A 19,996-nucleotide genomic window follows, 5' to 3' on the forward strand; every position below is an offset into this window, starting at 1 on the left:
CGGTGAATGCTCCAACACTGGAAGTTTTTAAGAAGAGACTGGACAGCCATTTGTCCGAAATGGTATAGGGTTTCCTGCCTGAGCAGGGGGTTGGACTAGATGACCTTCAAGGTCCCTTCCAACTTTACTATTATTATTATTATTATTATTATTATTATTATTATTATTATTATTATTATTATTATTATTATTATTGGTTACGTTTTGTTACTGGCTTGCTTGACCCTGCGTTTTCCCCCTCCACGTCTCACTTCTGAGACGGGAATCCAGAACGTCTTTCGAAACATTCTCTGCTTAAGCAAGACTCAATAGGCAAAGATCTGTTGTTGAACAGTTTGTGAGAATTGCAAGACATGTTTTGCTTCTTAATCCCACTCCAGTACAGGTGGAAGACAGCATGTGCTTCCGATCAGTACTGCATCCTTCAAAATGTGTTGCATCTGTATGGTTGCAAAGTTGTTACCTAGATCAGGGCTTTTCAACCTTTTCACCCATTGTACCACTTTTAGGATATGGCAACATCCGAGTACCACCAGTCGCCTAGCAAGGTGTCAAAAACTTGATGACCCCCCCCCCAAAAAAGGGAAAAAAGTGATAAAGTACAGGTAATCCTCGACTTACAACAGTTCACTTAATGACTGTTTGAAGTTACAATGGCACTGGAAAAAGTGCCCCCCAAGCCACAGCTGAGCAAGATACCTGCCTGCCCACCCGGCGGCGCTCTTCCTCCTGTCCGAGGTTTTCATTGTTGTGAGCATTTCTGTTGAGGATTGGCAGCGGGGGTGGTGTGGGGTGGTGTTTGGTTTTTATTCCCCCCATCTGCTGGGTGGTTGCGGCAGGTTTTGGTCACTTCACATGACCCTGGGACACTGTGACAGTGAGCCCTGAAAGGCCCGAAGATCAGCTGGAAAGCGGCACTGATCCTGGCACTTCCGCTGAGCCCTGACAGCCGTGCAGCTCCAGCCATCTCTCGCTCAGGCTTGTGCAGTGCTGCCACCAGTTCAGCTCATTCCCCTCCCCTGCTACCACTTTTCTAGGATGGTCGCGTACCACCTGCCAGGTGCCAATATACCACAGGTGGTACCCGTACCACTGGTTGAAAAGCCCTGACCTAGATTGCCAAGGAAACAACCAAGATTCACAGAGCACCAAGAATCCCACAGTTCAATTCTGAGCACTCCACTTGCCAGGGAACTGATAGCTCACCACTCCGAGAAGATTGCCTGTCCTATTTTAAATTATTAAAAAATTCTCCTAAATATGCTAGTGCTTGATTAATGCAGGAAATGTAACACAGGAATCCAGAACTCCTACAACTTCAAAACAGAATAGTTCTTTTGATTAATATACTTTCAATCATTAGCATAGTAGTAGCCTGAAGCAACCTCTATATAAAGGTGGAAGATGAAAGCTGGAAAAGATGTTTAGGCTGTGTGCAAACAAAAGATTCAGCAAGAAATTCATGGTATTTGAATCCCAATGAATAGTTCTTTTAAGTGACATTTTAGGTTTATCGTATTGTGTAGATGTAAATGGGACTGGGTTTTGGTTCTTTTTAACCCATCTGTTTTGTTATAAAATCTGACTAAAGGGATCCAAGATGGCATATTTATGAAATCTACCTAATATGAATCTGACATTTAAAGAGATAATGCATTCAGAAAACACAAACCTATAAATTGATTGATTTTTTAATTTGAATTAATCTTGTGGACATTCATAATGTTGCAACCATTAAGAAATTAACATGGAGAAAATAGAACATGAAGACGTAAGTACCGTTCAAGCCAACTTCCCCATCCCAGAAAAAAAATAACTTTTCTTTTGCAAAAGATGCTATATTTTACATCTGGGATTACAAGTAAAGTATCCCTACTGACTTATACACTGTTCCCTGCTCACATTATTATTAAATCAGTAATTGATTAAACAGCATGTATGACAAGAACCTTACGACTTATTACAAATTGTTTAAATACAGTTAGTAGATTGTATTTAATAAGGACAAAATAATAAGGAAGAATTAAGACAATCCTCAATTTACGACAATTGAACCCAACATTTCTGTTGCTAAGCAAGACAGCTGTTAAGTGAGTTTTGCCCCATTTTACAACTTCTTGCCAGTTATTAAATGAACCCCTGCAATTGTTAGTAATATGGTTGTTAAGCAAATCTGGCTTCCCCATTGACTTTGTCAGAAGATCTCAAAAGGTGATCACATGACCCTGGGACACTGCAACTGTCATATGTCAGCTGCCAAGCATCTAAATTTTGATTATGTAACCATAGAGATGCTGCAATGGTTATAATGTGAAAAATGGTCATAAGTCACTTTTTTCAGTGCTGTTGTAACTTCTAACGGTCACTAAAAGAACTGTTGTAAATCGAGGACTACCTGTATTTGATTACAAGCTTTCCAGAAGTCTTCAGTAGCTTATTTTAGAATGATGGGCTTCCTCATGAATTAAGCTGTATCAGGGATATATCGGTCCATTAGTCAACATGAAATTCAATTTTGCACAACAATTCAGGATGATTTCATTAATAATTGATTAATGATTCACTTAGCAATTATAACCCACACCGTGAGGTCAATATGACACTGTTGTGGTAAGTAGACATGAGTAACAATTATCAAGACATTTTTTAAAATGCTAGGACTCAGCAAAATTTCTATCCCCTTCTTAATAGAATTTTACTGACCACAATATAAAATAGAATTCAGTCTGCCATTATCACTTAATATACTGCAGTAAGTAGCAACAATATGTTTCTCTCTTTAGTTTGTCAACACAGAGAGAACTTCCACTGGTTAGAGGAACAATCCTGCTTTCCTAATTTCAAAATGTCCATAAGCCCTGGTTGGAAGTGTTGTTTTTTTTTACAGTTCAGTTTTCAAAGGTCTGGGCAGTATTTCATTATAGTTGCTTTTCCGTTTTACTTTATACGTCAAGGCTTTAGAATACTCCTTTAGAAGTTGTTCCCAGTAACAAGAGATATCCTCCATTTGCAAGTGGTCCATGATGAACTGGCGACCCCTAGGGACCAAACAATCAAGCAAAGAAATCAATTGCTTTTCTAATTCAAAACTCAATTTTAAATTCTAATTCAAAAGTCAATACAGTCAATTGTTTTTCTAATTCAAAAGCTTAAATACATATCTGAGCTATAAAAAAGAAAAAAGCTTAGCAAATCATTATGCTTCTTTAGAAAACTATAATAATAAAGTTGGAAGGGACCTTGGAGGTCATCTAGTCCAACCCCCTGCTTAGGCAGAAAACCCTATACCATTTCAGACAAATGGCTGTCCAATCTCTTCTTAAAAACTTCCAATGTTGGAGCATTCACAGCTTCAGGAGGCAGGTTGTTCCACTGATTAATTGTTCAAATTGTCAGGAAATTTCTCCTTAGTTCTAGGTTGCTTCTCTCTGGTTAGTTTCCATCCGTTGCTTCTTGTCCTGCCTTCAGGTGCTTTGGAGAATAGCTTGACTCCCTCTTCTTTGTGGCAACCCCTGAGATATTGGAACACTGCTATCATGTCACCCCTTGCCCTTCTCTTCATTAAACTAGACATACCCAATTCCAGCAACTGTTCCTTAAATGTTTTAGCTTCTAGTCCCCTGATCATCTTTGTTGCTCTTCTCTGTACTCTTTCTAGAGTCTCAACCTTTTTTACATCGTGATGACCAAAACTGGATGTAGTATTCCAAGTGTGGCCTTACCAAGGCATTGTAAAGTGGTATTAACACTTCACGTGATTTTGATTCTATCCTTGTTAATGCAGCCTAGCACTGTGTTGGTTTTTTTTGGCAGCTGCAGCACACTGCTGGCTCATATTTATTGATTGTCCACTAGGACTCCAAGATCTCTCTCACAGTTACTACTATTGAGCAAGGTACCACCTATACTATACCTGTGCATTTGGTTTTTCTTGCCTAAATATATAACCTTACTTTTTTCACCATTGAATTTCATTTTTTTAGATAGCGTCCAACGTTCAAGTGTATCAAGATCCTTCTGTATCTTAAGCCTATCTTCTGGAATATTGGCTATTCCTGCCAGCTTGGTGTCGTCTGCAAATTTGATGAGTTCCCCATCTATCCCCTCATCCAAATCATTGATGAAGATGTTGAAGAGCACTGGGCCCAGAACACAGCCCTGGGGCATAGTAGTAATAGTAGTAGTAATAAGTCATTAAACTGTAATTTAATGACATTCCTAAAATTTGAGTGCTTATTTAAAAATCAAAGCCAGACTTATACATATAACTTGAATTGATGTAGTCTTGGAAGTGCCAGCTGCTGTAAAGAAAACAGAACAAACCTTTTCCAATTGTGGAAGTAAACATTAAATGATGTATAATTATCGGTATTAGAACTAAATATCATTTAAAGGTCTTCCTCCTGCAAGACATAAACACATCCTAGCAATTATTTCTAAATTTATATGCCATATGCAGGTAGTACTTGAGCAACATGTACACATCATTTAGCTCCCCATTGCCATTGTCAACAAAATTCCTCAGGTTGTTAGGCGAGGGCACACCCAAATCCAAGTCATTCTGGACTTGGTCACTCTTAGCCCTGAGTCTCAGTTCTTCCAAAGTAAGAGACTGCCTCTCCTTCAGCTTCCCCTAACTACTATTCCCTACCACCTCTGCCCTTTTTGTCACCCTACACTTTGCTTTACAAGGTGGCAATCATCCCCAGCTTGGCCCAGCAACACAAAGCTGAAACCGCCCATGAAGCCTCTTGTGCAAGGAGCATGCTTCATCAGTAGCAGGAGCAAGAAGACAGTGGATGTCAGCTAGGGTGGCAACGACTGTGGAACACAGGAGGCCAAAAGGATAGACGGGGGAGATAGGCTGGTCCCCTGCACATGTAAGTACAAGCAGACTGCAGAGTACCTGAGTTTTGATCATGTGGTCTTAGGGGCGCTTCAAAGGCCATAACTTTGGGGACTGGTCATAAGTTCCTTTCTTTCTCCTATAACTTTGAGCTGTTACCGAACAAATAGATATTAAGGAAGGACTATCTGTAGACATTTTTCAATGTTTAAACAAATTACTAAATATAATCTTGGGAAAGTCTTATGGACTTCATGATCAAATCTATTTTATACCAAGGAATTCCTATAATTAAGACAAAGCATAGCAGTAATAAGAGCTTACCTCTCGGAAATACTTTGAGCAACATCATCATTTTCTCTTACAAATTCCAATAGCTCCCTGAAACATATATTTGGTATTTTATTATTTTTGGGATACAAATCAGAAAATGTTAGTTTCTTAAGACTCACTTTAGGCAGAATAAATATGACCAATCTCGGCAGGGGAAATCTGTTATGTTTAATTGGTTGAGTTTGGTGTGTGTTTTTTTAACTTGCTATTTATGTGCTTGTTCATTTGTTGGAGCTTTACTTCAACAGAACTCTAAACCTTCCTTCAGCAAAAGCATTACAACACAACAACAGTACAATAAAATACAACATAAAATAAGAATAATGCAATAAATAATTAAATAATGAAATTAAATAAACAAATAATTGTGTTACTAAAAAAAAGAAGGGCATCAAGAATAAAATATCAATCACAATCCATATAGACATTTGGCCTCCTGCATATATATGTGTTTTTTTTTAAATTTTGCCTTTAATTAAAAAAAAAAGAAATATAAATTGTAGAGTACAAAAATAAAGGGGAAAAGGAAGCAAAACAACTATATATGTATATGTGTATATATATTTCTCATGTTTATGAGTAAACATACAAAATCTCATACAACAGTTTCAGTGAAAGATATTTCATTATGATCATCCCTACATAATCTGTGTCTATAAACAACTCATTCATAAGTCACAAGGAATATCATCTCTTCAATCCACTGAGCAATTGGAACCATAAATTTATCATTCCAATGTGAAGGTCAGTCAAGTAGAATTGGGCAGCTATGAAAACCAACAACCAATCAAATAAATGTCTTAGCAGTAATAAGGCAGCAGAAAATTAATTTTGTTGCCTAGCCATCATTTTCCAGCAGTAGGTATTTAATTTAAAAAATATGCATGCATAAAAATATTAAACCTTGTCTTAAATGTTTTATTATTGTATTGTAGAACTTTTCCAGAGTACAACCATTTAAGGGCATGTTTATTCCCAACTGATCTCCAACAAAAATATGATTTACTAATTTCTTTTCTGTCTGAAATATTGATTTTTTAATAACAATTAAGCTTTAGTTTTATTTTTAAAAATTAAATTAACCTAAATATCTAAATTTCATATGGACATTAAGACACTTTTACATTATTTAAACATGGAAATTGCCAATTCCTTATTCCAATCAGTTTTTAAAATATGCCAGACAAAATGATTGATCAGTAAGAAGGTTTATAAAAAATAACTATGGATCTTCTGTCTCATATTATTTTTTGATTACTTCTAATAATTTAGGTGTGTCTGAAGCTGAAAATGCTGATGGTCCAAATCAAGATATCAAAACATCCACCAATATAGGTCATTTTTTGGGGAGATGTACAATATATTGTTCATGATGGCAATTAATCGGGATTTATTTATATATTTTATATATAAACATATATACAAATAAATAAAAACAATATATAAATATTATAATAAATTAAGTTAAAAACAGGAATAAAATAGTTAGGCCAATAATAGGAATTGGCATCTCCATACAACGTCATAAAGTGCAATGTCATGTGACTGCAGCTTAGTACTGGTTCTGGCCATCCTGGGTGCCATTGTTAAGCAAGAACTGTGAAGATGAGATCATTAAGCAAGGACCTCACATGACTGCAACTTTGGACTCCCTGCCAGCTACTCCATTGACTTTGCCTGTGGGAAGCTGGAAGGGAACACTGGAAGTTGTGACTGTGGCTTGCTGAAATGTTGTTATTGTGAGCTGGGTGCTGAGTGCCCAGATCACAATCACGTAATTATGGAGATGTCGCAATGTCTAGAATTCCAAGGACCAGTTGAAACTACCACTTATTCAATGCAGTTTAAGTTTGAACGGTTGCTGAACAAATGCTGGTTAAATGAGGACTACCTTTAACTGGAAATCCCTTTTATAGCAATTAAACTCCCATCTATAAAAATAGATTTCACCTAGACCAGGAGTAGGCAACCTTGGCTCTTTTATGACTCGTGGACTCAGGAATTCTGGGAGTTGAAGTCCACGAGTCATAAAAGAGCCAAGGTTGCCTACCCCTGACCTAGACTCAATCATATAAAAAACAATTTAATCCAGACTAAACCATGCAATGCATTCTGTATGATTCTACCTTTGAAGGCAACCCATGTATTTTAATTAAGCTATCTCTGCCTCATTATGGATGACTTTGTCAGATATGATGCACAATCCTAAATAGTTTTGTAATATTAATATTTTACATAAAAGCTATTAATACACACAAATAATTAAGCCACAGCAGTTTTAACATCTCACCTCACATTAGAAAGATCAGACTGAACTGGAATATAGTGAACCCAAGGTTTCAGTTGTGGATAGAAGAATTCTTGCCAGTCTTCTCCAACATGAAAAATCAAAGAACCACACAGGAAAAGGTGTTTGAAGCGAAAACTAGCTGCTACTCCTCGAAAATTGAAGAGGTATCTTGTATTTAAAGAAAATAAAAGAAAAAAAAACACAAACACCTGCCTTAAAATACGACTCCTCTCCAATAATGAGCATATTTATATTTACATTATAGAAAGGTAAATTTATTTTACTCTTCTACAAAGTGAAAGTTTGGAGTATAATCTTAATGCTATATGATAAAGATATTCCATTCAAATATTGCCACACAGAGGCCAAAATTAGAAGCAGTAAATCCAAAGTTCAGGAGTCTAAATTGTTGCATCTTCTGCACTCTTCTATCTGGGTCTAATCTTTGCTCCTACTGAGTCCATATAAATGAACACACCATAAAACATGTATATTTCAGCTAAATGTTCACTAACATCTTAATAACCACAGTGGAGCTAAAAGAAATGGAGGCTACATTCTGTCAGCACAAGGAAAGGAAACAATCTCCAAATGAAAGAATTCCCAATTTCTATTCTTAGCAATGTTTTCCTCTTTTCAAGAGATGCCAAGTCATTTAAAATACCAGCCTCTCAATAGCATCATTTTATCATGTAAACATGGTAAGTGAAAATTCTTGCTACACAACTCCAGGGGCCTGAGATGACAAAATCCTTTGGTTCTGAATATCACAGCAACTACAGACAACCTAAGGAGTTTAATCATATCAATTACTTATTAATGCCAAATGGCACACAGGAGATACAGAGTTTGAGAGATTCCTGGAATGCATTCCTTGAAATACAGTAACAGCAGTAAACTGGGGATGATGGAAATTCATAGCACAAAATCCAAATACAGAAGTAGAATATTTAGAAAAATTAAGTTTGCCTAATACCAATAGCATTTATATGTTCCTACATAAAAAGAATCAGGACACAACTAATTGTCCAGTTTTCACTATGAAGCTCAAGTTAAGGCAAACAATTAAAATAGCACTAGCAGCTAAGGGTTAATGGATGGGAATCCTGGCCCTCAATGCCAATGTAAACGCTAGGTCTTCTGAATTCAAGGCTAGTATTGACATGTGCCCCATGAATTCCATGACACTTGCTTTCAGATATTTACACTGAACTGACATGCATTAGATACTTATCGAGACAAATACTTACTTGAATTTACAATGGTCTACTAGTGGAACTTCTGTTGCAGGTGGTCTCCCAAGAGTATCCTTTAAAAAAAAGATTTTTTTAAAAAAATGTTTCTAATCACCTTCCTAATAACTATAACAGAAATGCTATACAAAAAGAGGCAGTAATACACATTATTCCTATTTTTTTTTCAATCGAATATATGATTAAAGTTAAAGTTCTCTTACTATAAGCCAGAGAATCTAAAGACTAACTAGCTAAATATTCAGCTCATTAATTTTCTTAGACTGCAGTCATATACAAGTTTTCTTAGAATGTTCATTGATTTTTTTCCTTTCAAATAAACATTTGTTCACACACACAAATGCTGTGCAGTATTTTTATTTCACATATGCAACAAGCTGTGGTTTTCTTTAATCCATTTTCCTGTCTTGCACTGATTAGAACTGCCATATTTAATATAGGTTGCTTATTTATTCAATTTATATGCTAATCCATTTTTGTAGACTCTGAGTCTACATGCCCCAAGTCTTTTCATCATTTTCCATATAAATAACTGCAGCTGTGAACTGTTATTTTCAATACAGAATATTTCAGAATACAGAAATAATTATAAACCCTTAGGTTCTTAAACTATGCAGAATTCCTCTTGACCTAAATATTAGTTCTGATACTGGTCGTCTTTCTTTTATATGATGAGATCCAATACTAACACTTTAGTAGAGTACAGTACAAATTTGCAAATAAAGTGAGAATTTTACTATAGATGCCAAAATGCATCTCCAAAAATAGCTTTGGCTTATTTGCTGATGGGCATCCACAAATATAAATAGCAATAACTTTTTAAAGTACGGTACTCATATTTGCTATATATATTCATGCATAAGCCCATCCATGAATCAGTGGATCGATGAATTTTACTTAAAATTTTTGATTAAAAATACCATAAAAATGTGGTTGATATATTGATGGGCGACACATTTTTCATGGTATTTTAGTTAAAAATGGAAGGTCAGCTTATACGTACATGGGCTTACAGGTGAACATATACAATCCAATCAGCTTCATGGATTAATAGACAAAAATAACAGATGCCAATATATTCAGTCTATGAAATGTATTTTTAGAGACATACATAGTGGAAACTTGGGGCTGGTGAGGAAAAAATGAATACTGTATACAGTATTCATTTTTTCCTCACCAGCCCCAAGCTTCCACTATGTGTGTCTCTAAAAATACATTTCATAGACTTGAAATTGTGAGGCAGGACCACCAAAACCTTACTAGATGTAATGTAATTTTGTGATCTAGGAGATGGAAACACATCCACTGAATGAGATCACGTGGCAGTACTGGAACCTGAAAAGACTTCTGCCCTATATATATTACATTATTTCGTCTACGTAATAGGCACTACTATAGAGATAAAACTCCATGACTATGGAATAAGCATGCTCAGTAAAACACACTAGGAAAACAACATCTGGTTTTTACAAATCAGAAAGATTATTATTGTTATTTAATTTACCCCCTATTGTGCCAAATCAGGCATCCTGATTTGGGAGGAAAATAGACTAAAATTCAATCAGCAAGAGATAAAAAAGAGAAGTGGAATAATCTATTTGACATGATACCATTAGCACCAATATATGCATAAACTGTTTGAATATACTATGCTCATAGCAATCTCTTACAACAATATTTACCCCTTGTCACATAAAACATCTTTAAAAAACTTCCTTTGAGGCTTATTTCTTGAAAGTATGATTTGAAACCAGTCCACAAGCAATTCAGACACACTGGACAGGTCTATGCTGGACTAATGAAATCCAGGTTGGTATGTGGGCTAGCATGATGTAGAAGTATTGGCTAACATTAAAGTTTCAGAGATTTCCAGGGTCATTCCCACATTCCATCATATCAAGCCCCCTGTTCCATAATTGCAATAGCACTTAGACTTATATACTGCTTCAAAGTGCTTTAAAGCCCTCCCTAAGCAGTTTACAGAGTCAGCATATTGTCCCCAACAATTTGGGTCCTCATTTTACCCACCTCGGTAGGATGGATGACTGAGTCAACCTTGAGCTGCTCAGAATCCAACTCCTGGAGTGAGTAGTGAATTAGCCTGTAGTACTGCATTCTAAACAATGCGCCATTACGGCTCTTATAATCACAATAATTGCTCAGCTTAATCAACTGTACAGTGGTTGCTGGAATAATCAAATTGGAAGAGAGTGATACAATTTATTGATTTACTTATTTATTTACTGAAGCTTATATACTACCCTAATCAAAAAGGACTCTGAATAGCTTACATTCACCCTTTGTTTGGGAAAAAAGTATAATATAACAAAGAAACAACTAACAGCAGAAAAAAAATCATTAAAAACATGTACCCTGCTATGCATGTATCAAGAGCTTAATGCTGTATTTAAAGGAGCTTTCACATTTAAATATAAAATCAGTTGTAACCACATATTAAAGTAAGTCTTACAAATCCAGTGGGAGTAGAGTAAAATATAGCTAAAATATACATTTTCTTTCCTTTTAAATAGAAAATTTTGAAATGTACTAACAATTATCAATATTAGAAACTTTATCTCAATTCATAATGGGATTATTTTATCAGAATAATCAGAATAGAATAGAGCTGGAAGGGACCTTGGAGGTCTTCTAGTCCAGCCCCCTGCTCAAGCAAGAGTCCCTATATCATTTCAGACAAGAGGCTGTCCAGTCTCTTCTTAAAAACCTCGAGTGATGAAGCACCCATAACATCTGAAGGGAAGCTGTTTCACTGTCTAATTGTTAAGAGAAAGGAAAAAATAATAGTATTAATACTAACAGTAATAATACTATTTTAATAGTATTCAATAGTATTTACTTTTTCAGATTTCCAAGCTTGGTTCTTAGTGTACTCTGCATCAACAAGATCTGGATTCTCCCGAGAAAGAAGAATGAGGGGATCCCGCTCTGCACTTGTCCTACCACAGAAATTACACAGAACTCTGTTAGATTGGCTTTCTCCAACTTGGCACTTTTCAAATACGGTACATTGATCAATAAATCATATAATTCTAAAGTGAGCAAGTGAAAATTATAACGACCATCCACTGGTTTTCTGGGACTCTGCTTGGAGAGATCAGAATGTCAAAATATCTTTATTTGACTAATATTAGTGTCTTGCACTATTAGTTGGCTCCCAACTCTTGGCAGGTCCTATGCTAACATCCATTTTATTTTTTTATAAAAGTTTTATTAATTTTTTTAAAAATTACAGTTTTTAGTGCTTAGTAAGCAACATGTTGTCTGGGTTCAAATATTTAACATTACCTTCTTCAATATAAATCTGTTCAATACTACACAATCCAGTATTTTTTCCCTGATCCTCCTTTCTTCTCCATATTTTTTCCATTTTCCCCTCATGACACCATTACAATTTTTGCTACTGTTAATGTATACAGAGTTAAATATAAGCATCTTCATCATAGTTTACTAATATCATACAAATAACAATACTATCAATTAAAAAATAAATAATGTCAATTCATTAATCAATATCCTGTTTTTCGTGCTCTTGTTAAGGTTTGATTTCCCATCAGTATTTAAAATATCTTTATCAGTTATGATTTTCTCAATATTAATTACATTTATATAGCTAAAGGTTTTATTCAAATCAATCCTCCTCTTATCTTCATATTTCCCATATCAAACAAAAGAAAAAAATGCTATCTTAATTCTAAATCATATCTTTTATTATAAAAGTCTAATTATATCTTAGGGTCATCCGTTCTTTTAATCTTATTCAAACAAGTATTTAAATATATAATGCCCCCTCTAAAAGGTCAAATCTTCTGTTTTTTAAATCTGACTCTCGCTTTCTTTCTTTGCCAAGTAGCTTTCCAAGCCAGGGCAATTAGATCGCCCAGGATTTTTCTATTTTTGTAAAAATTGCTTGGCATGAGGAAGACAATTTAAATTTAGGTAGGGTATTTGGGGGGGGGGGGAAATTCCGCCCATTTATATTCCTAACAACTCCCAGTTACTTTCTCTCTCCATTTCTCTTTTCATTCCCTGTATCCAAAGTTGTGAGATTTCCCCTAACAACTCTATATTCCATTTTTTAAAATCTTCTCCCTTGCCATCAGATATATTTTGCAGACCTAAGGGGTAAAAGGTCTTTTGCATTTTCATTGTTATAGCTAAGTCTTGCAGTATTTTGTTTGTATTTAGTTGTTTATATTTCCCTTCTTTTATCTCTTTATCTCTAAATTCATTTCCTCTGTTTCGTCTTCTGATTTTTGGATTATTTGTTGATACTTTGTAGTCGTTATCTGGGAACTTTCTAGCTGTAGATTTAATTTGTAGATTTGCTCGTTTATATTGTCTATATTGTTTTTAGTCTCATTATGATTTCTTTTTATGTCCTCTTTGCATTTGACCATTGTTTGGTAAATTAGTTGTAGCATATATCTCTTTCTGAAAGGTGTTGTTTTTTCTTGAGGCATCATTCCTGGAGATCCTCTAGTATCACCAGTCTCAGTAAGAGTAGATCAAAGTTTCTTCTAGTTTTCTGGTCTTTATATGTATCCTTTATAATCCAATAGATTCCAAAGTATAGGTTCAGTCCTCAAAGCAATATTTTATAGTAATCCTTTGTCTCAAGTATCCAAAACTTGTCAATCGGGCAAGGTTGTAATCCACAATGCTCGAAGTGTTCAAAATGTTCAACTTCTCTGAAAATAGCTCAAAAGTCTCTCCCAGCCAGGCTTAGTCCAAGGTCAAATTTTTCTTTGTCTCCCACTAGCTCTTAAAGTTAAAAGTCCAAGCTCAGTAGGTATTTATAATCCAAGAAGGTCAGGATGATAAGTATGCCAAAATATTTTACTTTATTGCCAGCTGTTCTCCCGAGCTAGGAATCACCAAGCAGCCAGGAAGCAAATTATAGTGCTAAAACACCACTAGATGTCATTCAAAGTCCATTTTCCACTCTTAAAACAAAGGATTGATTTCTTATGTTTCATCTCAATGTTTTTTTTAAAGAGAAAATCTTAACAGTTATCTCAGTTCTCAAATTTATCAAAACTGTAGCTTTATATTACTTCCACTTCAGTATTGTATGTTTCTGTCCCCCATAAAATTAAAACACCGCTTCAGTTTACATTTGGAGTTTTTTAGCTTGAGAGCCTTTCCCAGGAAATTCAGTTGTAAAATTGTAAAAAAAGGATCAATATTCTCACCCAATTCCAAACATGCTGGTACGATGTATTAATTAGTGCTTTTTTCTTCTTTGGTTGTCATCAGCTAATGTCTGGCAACAGGAAAGTAGCCGGTCTTTTCCCTGCCGGTTTGGAGGGCTTTCCTTGGATGGAATAGAAAGACACCCGTCTCTCCGTGATCAACAAGCCACCCCTCTTCTTCATTGCCTCTTTGTGGAGATTTTAGGGCCCCCAGCAGGGCAAAATCGGGTGCGGAAGGCAGAGCCTTGCCTTCCTGCGTCCCGTCCCACCGGGACGCAAACCGGAAGTCATCACACCTGTTTTATTTTAATTACAGATGCTCAATGGCATCACAGGGCATATTACAAAAATATGTATGGTTGCAGTGTTTGGTTTGCTCTTTTAATATCTGTTTACTGGCTTGACTTCTAAATTGTAAGTCAATTCTACTGGATGGAATTTTGTTATATTGTATTTTTCTCTCATGACCTAATAATACAAATAAATAAATATGATTGCTTCTACTACTATTTCTACTGCTCCCCCCCCCCTTTTTTTTTTTTAAAAGTAGCATTTGCTAAGTAACAAAATGTATAAAGCAACATGAGAACATTTTACAGTTCTCTGGAATCTGGAGAAAATTCTGGTGCATTTCAATGGCTACTTCTAAAACAAAATATCACCCACTATTTCTAAAACAAAATGATATCACCCACACACAGCATTCAACATAGTAACCTAAATACTGAGTTAATAACACATAGCAGGCCTTGGCTGCTTTTAGAAAAAGTTAAGTAGATCTGGTTACTATTTGGATTAGAAACACTAATAATTTCCAGAGTTATTAAACTAGGCATCATAGTATTATGTAGTAAAAGCATTCCTGAACATAGCAGTAGTAAAGCACCGATGCCAAAAACATACCAGTAATAGAGATAAGTCCACGTACTCCCCAGGAGCTGATATCAACTCAAGGAAAACATTACCTTTAAATGCATATATTTCAATTGGACCAATTCAATTTCCCTGAGCAAAGCAGTACAGTAGAATAATTATTTATAAGATTAGGACTATCAAAGTATCAAAGCACTTGAAAGAGAAAAAAAATGCTCACCGGGATCCTCGAAAATAGGCTTTGGATTTTTTTTTCTTCCAGGGCCATTTTTCTGCTGAGCTAAGAATATTTTGATAAGTACACAGAATTAAAATACTGACATACTATTTTTTATTCATTTACTTGATTCTCTTGATCTAGTTGCAGGACTTCTGTGGTGAACAAATCATACTTTAGGTTATATTTATGCAGAAATATTGAAAAATAAAAAGGGATCACAAACTTTTAAGCACTGTTGTAACTCTTGATATTGCTTTTCTGTTTACTTACAGCTCATTTTCTGTTTACTTACAGCTCATCACTAAATAGAATGGCAAAAAGAGAAAGAAAGTGGAGGTTGCTGCATTCGGTCCCAGAATCCAATTTCCAGCATCATCTACCAAGGAAATGCATCCACCAAAGAAAAACAGATCTTCATCTTAAAATCTCTGCATCTGAATTTCCTACTGACTTTCTAAAGTTTTCTTTCCTCTCCCCATGGGCTAACCTCTGCATGGATTTCTCTCAATCTGAAGCACAATTATATCCCCTTAGATGAACTTGACCAACATGCATTTCTTCAGTCTGTAACTAAATGCCTGCAGCTTTCATTTAACAAAGTATAAATTACTGCTCAATGAAATTTCTTCAGAATGAGGAACTGGTGCACATGGCCCTATTAAATGCAAATTTGGATTCTCTTTTATTTAAAAAAAATACAACAAAATTATTCTCTCCTCAGATTACCTTCGGAGGCTTTCTCTCATTAGGTCCCAACGCCCAAGGCCTGTAGGATATATTGGCCAAACAGCTGGCCCCCCTTCCCAAAATGTCCAGGCAGGGTACATAATATCATAGTATTCTGAAGTCTTTGAGAGAAAAAGGAGAGCAAAGCATGTTAGTTCTAGCAAAATGTTTCATTCATACAAGAGATTCAATAAAACATGGTATTTGTCCTGTCTAACGTGACTGATGGATAATAGCTCTCTGTTCACTCACCTTGCTAAAAGATAAAACAGGCACTCTTGGTTTCATAAATTTGGGCACCTGGGGGTAGTCCCTCACATTGATGACCATCTCCATATCAGGAAGGTTCTGAATAATTTCTAAGATGAAGTGCTCAACTCCACTACATCTGTAGGCAATCAAATATCAAAAGGGTATCTATGAGTAGAGTAGACTAGCTGTGTTTACTCATTATATTAAGCCAGGGATTATTTCAACCACAGTTTTTTTTAAAAAAGACTAAGTCTGCATCACAGATGACCAAAGCAAGCAAAGGAGATCACTTGAGCAATTGTTTTTTTTCCTTTCCTTTTTTAAAATGTTCTTTCTGAAAGAGGTTTGGACAGAGCCCAGAATAAACCAGGAAGCCCCTAGACCAGAGCAAGAATGTAACATGATTAAATTTCTCAGACAAATCTCTCCCTTGTTCACACAAGGATAAAGAGGACCGGGAGGGAGGGAGGAGAATCATCAGTCTATTATTATAGCTTTACAATAAAGATAGTATTGACCTATAAGGCATTGGTTTCTTAGTCTGATCTACCATGAGGGGCTGACACTATGTCAACAAAGTAGAGTTCCAGTATTTCTGGTGGTGCTGTCTCCTGATCTGATCTATCCCCAAGGCTTGACAGAGGTAAACAAATGGTGGTCAATTTATTCATGCTGTTTTTATGTCATTTTAATTAGCATGAATCTAAGCACATTAGATTACGTTTTTATTTTATTTTTGTTGAATAGTAGTTAACAAGCATTTACTCAATAACATCCATAATGCTTGGGAAAAACGAAAAAATGTTTTTCAAAAGGAGATAAATTTATCACATTTATTTAAAATGTGTATACTTAAAAATACCTTTTTTGAACATTCTCTTCAGAATTTGGAACAGTGCCCATGTATATAGTGCACATACTAATCTAACCAGTGTCAAATATCACTAATATAAGTTCTTCCACTGAAGCTCCTGTGTAAAAACTGAAGTAAATCTATCTGATTTTCATGCCTCCCATTTCTTTTCCTTTACAGCTTTACTAAAATCACTATTTTAAGCTTCTTTTAGAGCCAAAGTGTATATTTCTTAATTGCAATAGGTTATAAATTTTTGACCTTTGGTTGTTCTAAATAGGTTCTAAACAACCTTTGGTTGTTCTAAATAGTTAACTCTTGTATTTTCAAAAGTGCTATAAGGGTGAATTGCTAAAATTCTAATCTTATTAGCAAATAATGGTTAAAGCGGTTATTAGAAAAATTGCTGATTGCTGCTCTATTTGTTCTTTATGTAGAGGTTCCATGTTATTATACAAATATTTATTCTTTAAAGATTACTGCTCATATTTTTTTTCATAACATATTAAACGTACCATCATTCATCTAACATAGGGGCCCAAACTCCCAGGCCACAGCCCAATATCGGGTTAAGGCTTTTTGGGAACAGGGCCGTGCAAGCAGTGGGCGAGCATGTGAAGTTCCATTTACACAAGTGGCGGGTGCATGCAAAACTATCCCCTCTCCCCCCTCCCACTACCACTACTATCCACAGAACTAGAAAGGTTGGGGGCCACTGATCTAAAAAACATAACCCACTCAATTTGCAGTCCTAAATAATCTTTCAAAGAGTCAAGATTTTCACATTTTGTTAAATATCAAAAGAGGTACAGACCTCCTATCCTATGGTAGGATGTTTCGTAAGAGGCAAAGTGATTAATCAAAAGTAGGATGAAGCCAAAGTGGTTAAAATAAAATGTTAAAATGGACTGAATAACCAGACTGAGATTAGGATAAAAATTACACTATTCCAGTGATAGGAATAGGATGGAATCATTGCAAAGAGATCAGAACCTGGCCTGAGCAGAAAAAACAATAGGGAAGCATCACACCATTAACTGATAGTATAAAGCAGGGGTAGTCAACCTTGGCTCTTTTATGACTCATGGACTTCAACTCCCAGAATTCCTGAGCCAGCTAAGCTGAGGAATTCTGGGAATTGAAGTCCACGAGTCATAAAAGAGCCAAGGTTGACTACCCCTGGTATAAAGAGTGCTTTTTGTTTTACTCCCATCATAGAGCACATAAAATAAAGTCACAGGCCTGTCTGACAATTGAACAACTATAACTAGTAATACTTTACAATTATCCTTTTCCCTCAGAAGTATTTATTCCTGATTTCTTTTAGCGTTTAACCCATATCATCTCCTTGCACAACTAAAGGGCAGTGTCAATATTGATTTCTCACAAAAGCAAATCCAATTTCTACATTTCAAGCAAGGCAATACGAAATTGGTTAGTTCCCTTACATTAGAGTTCAGCCCTTTTGAACACTTTCTGCTCAATGACCCATAAATTAATGGGGCAGGCAGATTTTCTGTTTATCTCTCTTTCTCTTTTTGTGTATGTGATTGACAGATTTTATATCTCACCTTGCAGGGAACATGCAATCATGCTCCCGGTACAACTTCTTCTCAATGATCTGGTAGTGTGTCCCAAGCTTTCGACTGATTGCTTCTGACAGCAACACCTCAGAGATTCCATTTTGAAAAGGAGCCAAGTCTTGTTCCCTAACTCTAAAGTGAGAGAGAGATTGTTAAACATTGCTAAACATACTTGAGGTTAGTGTAACAACAGTTAACAAGAAGGTTAGGAATATAGTTTTGCTTGGTGAAGATTCAGTGCAGATTTGAAACCAGCCCTACTAGTGGGCAAGATGAAGTAGCAAATGAGGCAGAGAAGGCTCAATGGTACCTTCAGCTAAATGCTAGTATAAACAAATACAGAGCAGTATGTCATCATGTCTCCACAGTGAACCACCATCATGCTTTTGCTGGGAAATTCTTTTTTTAAACTTTAGGTTTTGTAACTGGTGGCACCTCCTTCAGTAGCAATGACTTCAACCAAATTTTTTCTACACCTGTTCATTATTCTTACACATTAGACCAGCCTTACTTTAGCCCAGAGGTCCCCAACCCCCAACCCCCGGTCCGTGGACCAGTACCAGGCCGCGGCATGCCAGCAACCGGTCCGCACAAAGAAGCAAAGCCCCGTTCGCGGGATGCAGGCAGCACACAAAACCACGCCCCTTCCGTCCGTGGAAAAACCTCTCTCCACAGAACTGGTCCCTGGTGCTCAAAAGGTTGGGGACCTCTGCTTTAGCCCATTCCTATTCATGAAACTGCTTAAACTCATTAATATTTGGGGAAGGCATTCCACAGCTGCATATTTCAAATCATGCCAAAATATCTTTTTTTTTTCAAATATAAATTTTTTATTATTTTCATCATAAAAAAAAAGCACATCACAAATACATCACATTGAAAAACCCTACCCCCCACCCCCGGACTTCCCAAACCTAATCCCAGGATACTATTCAACTAAAAGTAAACTAATATTAATATCCCTAACTCCACAAAATATTATTCTACATAAGTAGGTGAAATATATATTAAAAAAAAGAAATTTTTTTTATCTAAAAACCTAAATTATATTCCACCATTCTATGCTTATTTTGAATATAAACAATCCATCTTCTCCATATTGATAAAAATTGTTCATTTGAATGATCCTTCAGATAAGCCGAAATTTTTGCCATTTCAGCAAGATGCGAAACCTTCACTCTCCAGTCCTCCATTGTAGGTAGGACTTTATTCTTCCAATTTTGAGCTATCAACAAACGGGCAGCAGTTAAACAATACAACATCAAGTTCGTTTCTTTTACATCCAAATTTTGTGTAATACCTAGGAGAAACAACTGAGGCAAGAAAAAAATTCTTCTTTTAAAAACTTGCTGTAAATTCCACCATAGTTTTATCCAGAAGGCCTTAATAACCTTACAAGTCCACCACATGTGAAAAAAAGTTGCATCTTGTTGTCCACACCTCCAGCACTTGGATTCATAATTCTCATAAATGCGAGACATAGTTGCAGGATCCATGTGCCATCTATAAAACATCTTATAAAAATTCTCACGTAGATTTTGTGCTTGCGTAAAT

The 19,996-nt window shown here is 35.8% G+C and overlaps 1 protein-coding gene across 1 annotated transcript in view; it reads right to left on the reverse strand.

Annotated features, from left to right (window-relative positions):
• Window positions 1–2,332: 2,332 nt before the first annotated feature.
• The window catches only part of POGLUT1 (protein O-glucosyltransferase 1), a gene marked incomplete at its 3' end in the record, with an annotated part of 22,895 nt that continues 5,231 nt past the window's right edge, over window positions 2,333–19,996 (reverse strand). The window contains 9 exon segments of the mRNA XM_029284466.1: window positions 2,333–3,038; window positions 5,171–5,227; window positions 7,470–7,637; window positions 8,720–8,778; window positions 11,580–11,679; window positions 15,029–15,088; window positions 15,755–15,876; window positions 16,007–16,142; window positions 18,431–18,574. Of these exon segments, the coding sequence (XP_029140299.1) occupies window positions 2,882–3,038; window positions 5,171–5,227; window positions 7,470–7,637; window positions 8,720–8,778; window positions 11,580–11,679; window positions 15,029–15,088; window positions 15,755–15,876; window positions 16,007–16,142; window positions 18,431–18,574 (1,003 nt within the window).

This window comes from Protobothrops mucrosquamatus, unplaced genomic scaffold, assembly GCF_001527695.2.
Source record: "Protobothrops mucrosquamatus isolate PMUCROS unplaced genomic scaffold, P.Mucros_1.0 scaffold624, whole genome shotgun sequence".
Lineage (NCBI taxonomy): Eukaryota > Metazoa > Chordata > Lepidosauria > Squamata > Viperidae > Protobothrops > Protobothrops mucrosquamatus.